The sequence below is a fragment of the Sorex fumeus genome, unplaced genomic scaffold (assembly GCF_029834395.1).
Source record: "Sorex fumeus unplaced genomic scaffold, SorFum_2.1 ptg000021l, whole genome shotgun sequence".
Taxonomy (NCBI): Eukaryota; Metazoa; Chordata; class Mammalia; order Eulipotyphla; family Soricidae; genus Sorex; species Sorex fumeus.
The window spans coordinates 11,199,515-11,209,426 of NW_026606078.1; the positions used below are offsets into that span (position 1 = coordinate 11,199,515).

The 9,912-nt window shown below is 45.5% G+C and overlaps 1 gene segment (V, D, J or C); it reads right to left on the reverse strand.

The window, feature by feature from the left end:
* Positions 1–5,002: 5,002 nt before the first annotated feature.
* LOC130022835 (immunoglobulin lambda variable 3-9-like) lies at positions 5,003–5,661 on the reverse strand. The segment is given in 2 exon segments: positions 5,003–5,316; positions 5,534–5,661. Coding segments are annotated over 2 exon segments (360 nt in total).
* Between the last annotated feature and the right edge of the window lie 4,251 nt (positions 5,662–9,912).

A 9,912-nucleotide genomic window follows, 5' to 3' on the forward strand; every position in this document is an offset into this window, starting at 1 on the left:
CAAGAATTCAATTTTTAAATAAATGGTGATTTGGGGTCCGGAGGAATGTCTGTGCTATGCTGCTCTCTTCCTTTTCTGAGGTTTATTTATGAGTCTTTGGATCATGACCGGATCATGAGATTAAATGGAACCAGAGGCAGTTTGTGGGCATGACTGCCAGCTACCAGAACTCAGGGAGGTGGGGGTAGGTCACCCAACTGCAGATGGGAATGCAGATTGCAGTCAGAAGTCCTGCAGACCTTGGTTTTTCAGCAGATTCCCTCATGGATGAGGCTCGTGCAGTCTGTGGAGATGGGTCTGAGCATAGTGATGATTGGTTTCTGGAAGTTTTTGCTACGGGGTTTTTTGGGGGGTGGGTGGTTGAACTCACCACCTCAGCTCAATGCCCCTGGGTGACATAGCCTGGCTGGGGGCCGGTGCATCTTTGCTGTACAATAGTTTCTTTATCCACTCTTCTGATCTTGGGCACAGGGTTACTTCCAGATTCTGGCTATTTTTGTGGTGCTGGAGTGCAGATTGCATTTCTGCACTCACCTCTCATGCCTCAGCTTCCCCTTCCATAAAGTGTGAAAAAGAGAATGCTGTTGAGCTTTTGTGCAGTGATTGAAGTATTTACTAAATATGTTGCAAGTGCCTTTGGTGGAGTGGGGAGCAAGGTAGGTAGCCTGGAGAAATGAGTGTTTCTGCCCCTCTGCTTGACCCTCCTTGATCACACCAGGAAAAGCCTAGATTGGTCAGGACAGGTAAAGGGGAGTCTAGCCAGAACCAGATGGTTCTGGCCTTTTCTGCTTCTCAGTTAGCAGTAGTTAGTCTGGACCTCCTGCTTTATCACGTATGTCATGGCCCTCCCCTCTTTTCCCGAATCCACTTCTCTTTCCTACCCCTGTTTGCCTCCCTTTCATCCATATACTGCTCCCTCCTCTTACCTCTCTGCCCACTACTGTCCACCCCTCCCATCCTCTCTCCTACTCCATCCTCCCCTCCCCTCCCCTCTGCTCCCCTCCCCTCCACTCCCCCCCTCCACTCCCCTCCCCTCCACTCCCATCCCATCCCTTCCCATCCCTTCCCTTCTGTCCCCTGTTTCTCTTCCCTCCTTTCCCCTTTCTTTCCTTTCTCCTCCCCTCTGCTTCACACCCTTTTCCCTTTTACCTTCTCTAAACAAATAAACAGAAAACAACAACAAGTGGACAGGACAGGGGCTTGGCCTGGCTTCTGCTGGTGCTAATAGACACCTACTAGAACATTTTTCCACCTGCTGATGATGTGACCATCCATCCCAAGACAATTGAAAAAGAGTGTGACTGAGTCAGCTCAACAGGGGTAACAGAGCCTGCATGAGAGCCAGTGAGAGTGAGATGGAAAAAGAAAGACCCTTTAACGGAGGGCCTCTACCTGCCTGACTGCAAGTATTTTATAGACTCCACATGCATGTAGTGACGACCCTGACGAGCACAGGGGTCATCCTGGCTTCTGTTGATACCAGCCTACATACATTTTACCAATGTTGTTTCCTTCACAGGACATCCTAGCTGTCTGTCCCAGAGTGGCCGACGCGGCAGAAGGCTGAATCAGTGTGTAGGCTGCCACAGAACCTGCAGAGAACAAAATGAAAGGCAATTTAAGAAAGAAATAACAGTCCAAGCTGAGCTCAAGGGAACCACTGAGCCCCATGGAGCCCTCATTCCACATCTCAGCCCAGTAGTCCTGGAGAACCTCAGGCTGAAAATTTGATGGAATGAGAAAATGCCCGTTTCCTCTCTCTGTCTGGTGCATTTCTCACGGATCACTGTTGATGGTTCCATTCTACGGATTAGAATCCTGGAATTTGGGTGTCATGATCCTGGGAGGCAGCACTGTGCCATGAGCCAGAAGGCTGAGGAGAAAACGGGTCTAGACCATGGTGTGGTTCCCTGGTCAGGCTCAATGGAACAGGAAAGCTGGATCCTGTTGAATAGGTCTCTTATGACCATGTTGGAAGGATGCTTGTATGCAAAGCAGACAGGTGTCTAGGATGTGGGTGTGGTGCTGTTTGAGGAAATTTATGATTTCACAAAGGTTTTCAGATCTGGCAGTCACAGGGAGGACTAGAGTTTTTTCACTGCAAATCTCACTTCATTCCGGGCATCCGCTTCCTGCTCATACCACATAGTCTGGGTGGCATTTTTACACTAAAATGTGTCTTGATCTGTAATTCTTCTGGGTTGTCCTGCTCAGATACAGTGGGAAGGTGAATGTGTCTGCAGTGGAGACTTTTCCACGGGTGCTATCACCAGACGTAGATGGGACAACCCAGATCATGCTCCTGAGAAGCAGAGCTCAATTAATATCACGACTTACCAAGCAAATATGGTGTCCTAGAGAGACTTAGTTTCTGCCCGAGTGTGAGCCCCTGTTACTGGTCACAGTAATGTGCCTCAGTATCCCCAGTGCACCGAGGGGCACTTTCAGTTTCTGTGCTATGTTCCAAGAAATGATTGTATGAATGATGGCATCTCCATGCTTTGAAAATGAGCACTTTCAAGTGAGCACTTATTACAGTACAGTGCTTTCAGTTACCTGGAAATTTTATGAAGATCAGGGGCTAAAGTGGTACCAAATCAGATAGGTACTTTTCTTGTACCCAGGCAACCTGGGATTGATCCCCAGCACTCCATGTTTCCCCTAAGTCCCAATAGGAGTGATTCCTGAATACAGAGCCAGGAGTAAGCCGTGACCACTGCTTTCTCTGTGTTGCCTCTCTCTCAATCCATCAAGTTCAAACCTGTTTGATTTACTTTAGCCAACCAAATGCATTATGCGAGGAAGGGGGAGCAGCTGGCAGGCAGGAAGCTCTTCTATCGTGCAAGAATGATGTTTTTGGACATTGAGAGAGGGTTAGCAGATGGAATAAACATGGCTGGACCCTTGGCAGAGCAAGAAGCATACTAGATCAGCAGACCGCATTCATAGAACTTGCACATCACTGCCAAGGACGGAAGGGTAGAAAATGATGACATCTTTTCATTGAGTCTGGATATTGACTCCTGCTTATCTTGTCCACCCCATCTCATGTGGATTTTGCGTTTGAAGAGTCCCCTGATGTCTGCTTCTGATGCTCCCTGGTGGCTGCTGAAGGCAAGAATATATTTTCTTGCTCAATCTTGCCCTGTCAAATGATGAACCAAATAGAGCTTTGTGTCTTATGGGTTTATGGAAATGATCTTTCCACTGAAAGGGATTCTCTGCCATTTGTGGAGGGGCACACTCGGTGGTGTTCAGGGGTGACTTCTGGCTCTGTTCTCCAGGGTATATATCTGATTCCCTTGACTTTTTTTTTCCTCTGAGGCCACACTTGGGAGTGCTCAGAGCTTAATTGTAGCTCTGTGCTCAGGGATCACTCCTGATTGGGTTGATATCTTCTCACAGTATTCTCTCTCCAACCTGCTTTGGCTATTTTTTTTTTAAATTTAATAGTTCATATGGACTCATGACATTCATAGCTCTGACATAATAGTATCAAGGGCTTGATACTCAAATTCATGTTTAAAATTATACTTTTACTTAAAATTTTGATGATGGAGGGAGTGTGGACTTCATTTGATAAAAATCCCATTTTTGAATGGTCTCAGCATTTAGGGTTGAAGAAAATAAGCAGCAATTTCTTTCTGGTGACATATCTGTCTCGTAGACACTTATTGGCCTCTGGTCTGTAAGTCTAATTGCAAGAATTTGCCTTAGAGAAAGTTTCTCATCCTGTCTGTTCTGTTCTTTTTTTTGTAACAACAAGACTGTGGAGGTGATAGACCTGGTAATAATGAACTGAACTGTAGTTTTGAACTACCTACCTGGTTTAAGAAATAATGAATAATATAAAACGTATACCTCATTTTATATTAAGTATGTATTTGAAGTAAGTCTTTTTAATTAAAGAACTGACAAAATAGATTGCGAATCAATCCCAGTTATTTCTCCTAATCTTTTAAATGCAAACTACTGAATATTTTAAATTGCATCTTTAGTGAAAATTTTATTTCCACTAGACAGGGACACAATGCATAGTCACAATAGCTCTCTCTCTCTCTCTCTCTCTCTCTCTCTGTCTCTGTGTATGTGTGTGTGTGTGTGTGTGTGTGTGTGTGTGAAAAACGGAAAATTTCTGGAATTTTCAGAGAGATCAGGGGTTATTTTTTAAATCATCAAGATAGTGGAAGGGGTAAGTAATATAGCAGGTATGGCACTTGACTTGAAAGTGGTCTACATGGGTTTGAATCCCAGTATCCTTTTTTGTCCCCTGAGCACTGTCAAGAATGGTCCCTGAGCACAGCTGGGTGTTCCCCAACCATCCTGCCCTCACCAATCACCCACCAATCACAGGTATGGTGGTGAGGAGAAAGAAGTTGGGACAGAATCTAATTGGATTTTGCTAAACTGTTTTCACACTTGAGCTCCTACTCATCCTGAGTGCCTCAACTTTCCCTTCTGTAAAGTGTGGAAATGAGAATGCTTGTAGAACTTTTGTGCAGCGATTAAAGTATTTATTGAATGTTATTGCAGGTGCCTTGGGTGAAGTGAAAACAAGGGAGAAAGTGTAGAGAAAAGAGTTCTTCCAACCCTCTACACAGCCAACTCTGCCTCTCTAGGAAAGGCCAAAATGTGTTAAACGGGTAAAAGCTGCTCTTAGCACTGATGTAGCATGGACACTCGCATCTCCCTGGTCCTACTACGTGACTATGCTCTACTAGGTTTCAATCCAATCCCAGCACCGGTGTCACTCCCGCCATGTTGGTCCGCCAATAGTGCCCTCATGTACAGTTGTACACAGTTGTAATAAATCTACCCTGTTTTCTACCCAAATCCATCCCTGGAGGCTCCTTTGTGGAGTGTGACTGCAGGGCTGGAAGGAGAGGGGACCCTTGAATCTCCCATTTAGGTTCAGGACTACATGAACTCATTGCTGGCTTAACCCTGCTCCTGGCCTGAGGATAGTGTGACAGAGGGCAGAGGTTTGTGTCTCACTTCCCCATCAGTCTGTGTCGCTGTGAGCATTGTTGCTGTCCCACACCTGACAGTAATAGTCGGCCTCATCCTCAGTGCGCACACTGCTAATGGTCAGCGTGGCCGTGTCCCCAGAGTTGGAGCCAGAGAAGCGGTCAGGGATCCCTGAGGGCCGGTTGTAATCCCTGTATATGACCAGCACAGGGGCCTGGCCTGGCTTCTGCTGAAACCATTGAACAGCTTTTCTTCCAATGTTGTTTCCCCTACAGGTCATCTTGGCCTCCCCTCCCAGGTTCACAGAAAATGAAGGCGGCTGATTCAGCTCATAGGAAGATACAGAACCTGCAAGAGAGAAGGAGAGGTCAGGTAAGGAGGAAGCTCAGTTCTGCTGAGATTCCGATGTTCATAACCTGAAGTAATCCTGTGGGACCCCACCACCCCCACTCCCACCCTCCATCAGGGTGATGAGCATTTTACACCAGTGCCCTGCTTAGCTCAGACAAGGACAAGGATGATCCAGAGCTTGTACATGGGGCTGCTGTAAGCCTGGACACATCACCTGTGCAGTGAGCCAGGAGGCCCAGGAGGAGCGTGGTCCAGGCCATGGTGAGGGGCTGGGATTCTGGCACCTGAGGCTGAACTCCTCCTGGTCCCCTCTTATCCCCTCAGGGAGAGAGCTGCTGGCTATGCAAATCAGCCAGGCTAAGTGGTACTGCTGGGTGTCATGGCTTCAGAAAAGGGCCCCGACCCAAGGGACACAAGGAGGGTGGAGCTGACCCTTTAGTGCCCACATTCTGCTTAGTGGCATCTCCCTGACAATTTTTGTTCGTCAGTGGGTTATGGGAATTTTGTGTAGTTAGGTGGTGGCTAGGACATTAACACAATATGTTTTCAGAATAAATAAATTTATATATGGTATGAAATATTGGCTTAAATTACAAGGATTTCATTAAAAAGCTTTTTATTGTTGGTTTCCTTCAGTTTTGGGAAGATTTATAAAATAATAAATCTTCAAGAACGTCGAAGAAATAGCTAAGAGGACGAAGAACCTCCGGCTCTGGGCACATCTCTTTGATTCCACTGTTCTTCCTGCATTAACATATGACTCAGAGACCTGGGCCCTACGCAAACAAGATGAGAATGCTATTCAGGTCTCCCAAAGAAGAATAGAAAGAGCTATGCTTGGAATATCACGTTTCACTCAAATGAGAGAACGAATCCGGAGTTCTGACATCCATCGACGATCAAGGATCAGGGATGCTGTCTCATTTGCCAAGGTGTCGAAAATCAGATGGGCTGGTCACGTAATGAGATTTCAAGACGACCGTTGGACTAGAGCTGTTACTGATTGGATTCCACGGGATGTCAAAAGACCGCATGGCCGCCCACCTTCCAGATGGTCAGACTTCTTCGTCAAGATCATGAACGATCGGTTTGAGGCCCTTCATGTTCCTGGAGCGAACAGATGCCATTGGGCTACACTAGCACGCGACAGGGACAAATGGAGACGTTACTGGCGCCCGCTCGAGCAAATCTACGACTAACGGGAAGTTAAGTGATTAAGTGATAAAATAATAAAAATTACCTTTATTACTTGATTTAAGTAACTGATAGTGGATCTTTCTTGTTACCAGATTCCAATGGAAATGAAAATGTTTAACAGACTAAATAGCAAATATTTTCTCGACAGGGCTGGAGCACAGCAGGTAGGGCATTTGCCTTGCATGCAGCCAACATGGCCAACCTGAGTTCGATTTCTTCGCCCCTCTCAGAGAGCCCGGCAAGCTACCGACAGTACCTTGCCCGCACAGCAGAGTCTGGCAAGCTGGTATGCCAAACACAGTAACAACAAGTCTCACGAAGGAGACGTCACTGGGCCCGCTCGAGGAAGTTGATGAACAATGGGAGGACCATGACCGTGACCATTTTCTGGACAAAAAATATTTCAGATGCTGTTGTTGGAGAGATAATATAGCAGGGAAGGTACTTCCCTGTGCATGGCCTGCCCAGGTTTGATCCCTGTCACCAAATACTGTCCCAAGACTCCATCAGGAACAATGCAAGAGTGAAAAGTCAGAGCTCTTGAGTATAGCCAGGTATGGCGTGTGCACTAACACACACACACACACACACACACACACACACACACACACACACACACTCTTATATCCTAGGTGCCCTGTTTGAAAACAATTCTGCTTAGATTCCCAGCACTAAGTGTTCCTGGACTGAGCATCACTGAGGACAGGTCTGGATTCCCCACAGCACCCTTCTATGGTTTCATCAGCATCACAGTTCCTCAGGGCCTCTTTAGAATGCATCACATTTCCCCAGTTCCCCAGGAGCCCCACCCCCTTACCTTGCAGGTCCTGACACTTGCCACACAACAACAAAGTTCAGATTCTAAAGGAATCAGACTAAATTTTATGGACCGTGACCCCAGTGATCAGAATTTATTTGTGGGGATGACCTAACTGTCTATATCATTTTTTCAGAGAAATTGGCAATTTCTGTAAGTGGAAGAACAGAAAAAAGAAAGAAAGAACTAAATAAAGAACAAAAGAAAGAGAGAGAAAGAAATAAAGAAAAAAGAAAGAGAGAGAGAGAAAGAAAGAAAGAAAGAAAGAAAGAAAGAAGGAAAGAAGGAAAGAAAGAAGGGTTGAGTGATAGTTCAGGGGGTAGGGCATTTGCCTTGCACTTGGCTGACCCAGATTCGATTCTCAGCATCTCATATGGTCCCCTGAGCACCGCCAGGAGTAATTCCTGAGTGGAAAGGCAGGAGTAACCTCTGAGCGTCGCCGGGTGGGACCCAAAAAGCAAAAAAACGAGAATGAAAGAAAATAAAAAATATGCTCATCAGTGTCAGGTGCTAGAAAAATAAATACCTTTTTCTTAGGTATGAGACTCATTATTAAACACCAGCTCCCTGGACATTCCCAATCTACTGAGTTAGACCCCCTGTCGTTCTGATCCACCGAGCTCCGTTGGACCCCATGATTCTCTGCTGCCCCCTAGTGGTCATTCTGTGCAGTGAGCAGTGCTGGGAAGTCCTAAGAGGAAGCCAGGGCCAATTCAGATCACAGGGCTCAGGGGCTGTGATCTGGGAGCACCTACTATATCTATCTAGCTACCTATCTATCATAGATAGCATATGCTATCTACTGGGAGTATCGAGGAAGGAGGAAAGCCTGAGCATTTTTTCTCTGGATCCTGAAATTCATAGGCTCAGTTTGCAGGGAAACTGAAAATATGAATAAGGACATTTGAATTGACTTAGCAGATCAGTGAGACCACCCACTGCTCACGCCCCAGAATTAGAATTACTTCTAACATGGCCAGGCCATTGAATTTGGACAGTTATCACATTTGAAACTGAATCTTTCTAATTTTCAAAAACATGATATGCATGAAGGTATGTCCACATAATTAATGAACATGTTGCAGCAATAGTTGGGAGCTCTTTGGCACTATTGCTGCAACATGGGAAGATGCCGTTGTTGACAACATTGACGAGGAATATGATTTACTGGTTCAGCACCTCCATGATTGTGCAAAGAACACCGAGAGAGATAGCCACAAAAAAACGCCTGTCTTTGAAAACTCTTCAGCTTATTCGCCAACGTGGTTTGGCACATGCCTCAGGCAACCGCAAGCGAACGTCCGAGCTCGCAAAGCTGTGCAGAGATGCGATCAAGGAAGACCTCAAAGAGAGAAGAGCAGAAGTGCTGGTAGATGCGGCAGAAGCTGACCTTACCTGCAAGCATTACAAATTTTGTTCCTTTTGTTTTCTTTCCTATGATGTGGTCTCGGGTTCATCCTCAGTTCAGCTGTCAATTACATAAACATATAGAATATCAAAATGTCTACTAACAACTAAATTTCTGCACTTTCCTTCATGCTGACAATGGCTGCACTTTGGTTCTACACTGTTACTGAAAGGATTCATGCATATCACTTTATCTCCTTTTAGCACTCAGTTTTGGTTCAGAGTGACCATTTCCAACTACCACTGTCAAAGTGGTCCCTTCTCTGTCCTAATGTCACTCCCCTCCCTTTTTGTGACATGCTTCTTCCCATGAGCCATTTTTCCTGGTCCTTGTTGCTATGTCTTTGGGTATTATTCTCACACAATGCTGTTGTTTTTGGTTTTTATATCCCCAAACGAGTGCCATCATTGTGTGTTTGTTCATTTCCCATTGACTCATTATCTCGGCATGATACTCTCCCTGTCTATCCACATAGAAGCAAATTTCATGACCTCATATTCCCTAACTGGCATGTAGTGTTCCACTGTGTAGATGCACTGTGGTTTCTTTTTATTTTATTTTATTTTTTGCTTTTAGGGTCACACCTGGCAATACACAACAGGGGTTACTCCTGGCTCTGCACTCAGGAATTACCCCTGGTCGTACTCAGGGGACCATATGGGATGCTGGGAATTGAACCTGGGTCGGACGCGTGCAAGGCAAACACCCTACCCGCTGTGCTATCTCTCCAGCCCCCTGTAGTTTCTTTTTAAGTTTTTTTAAATTTAATTTTATTATTATTATTTTTAAATTTTATTTTATTGAATCACATGAATACAGTTACAAGCTTTCATGTTTGAGTTACAATCATATAATGTTCAAACACCCATCTCCCCACCAGTGCATATTCCCCACCACCAATCTCCCAGTATACCCCTCCTTTCCCACCCTCCCTGACAATTTCCTACATTCTCTCTCTCTACTTTTGGGCATTATGGTTTGCAACACAGATCCCTAGAGACCATGACTTTCGGTCCTTTATCTATTTTCAACACACATCTCCCATCCTGACTGATCCTTCCAACCATCATTTTCTTAGTGATCCCTTCTACATTCCAGCTGCCTTAACTCCCTGTGAGGCAGGCTTCAAACTATGGAGCAATCTTACTGGTCCTTGTCTACAGTCCTTGGG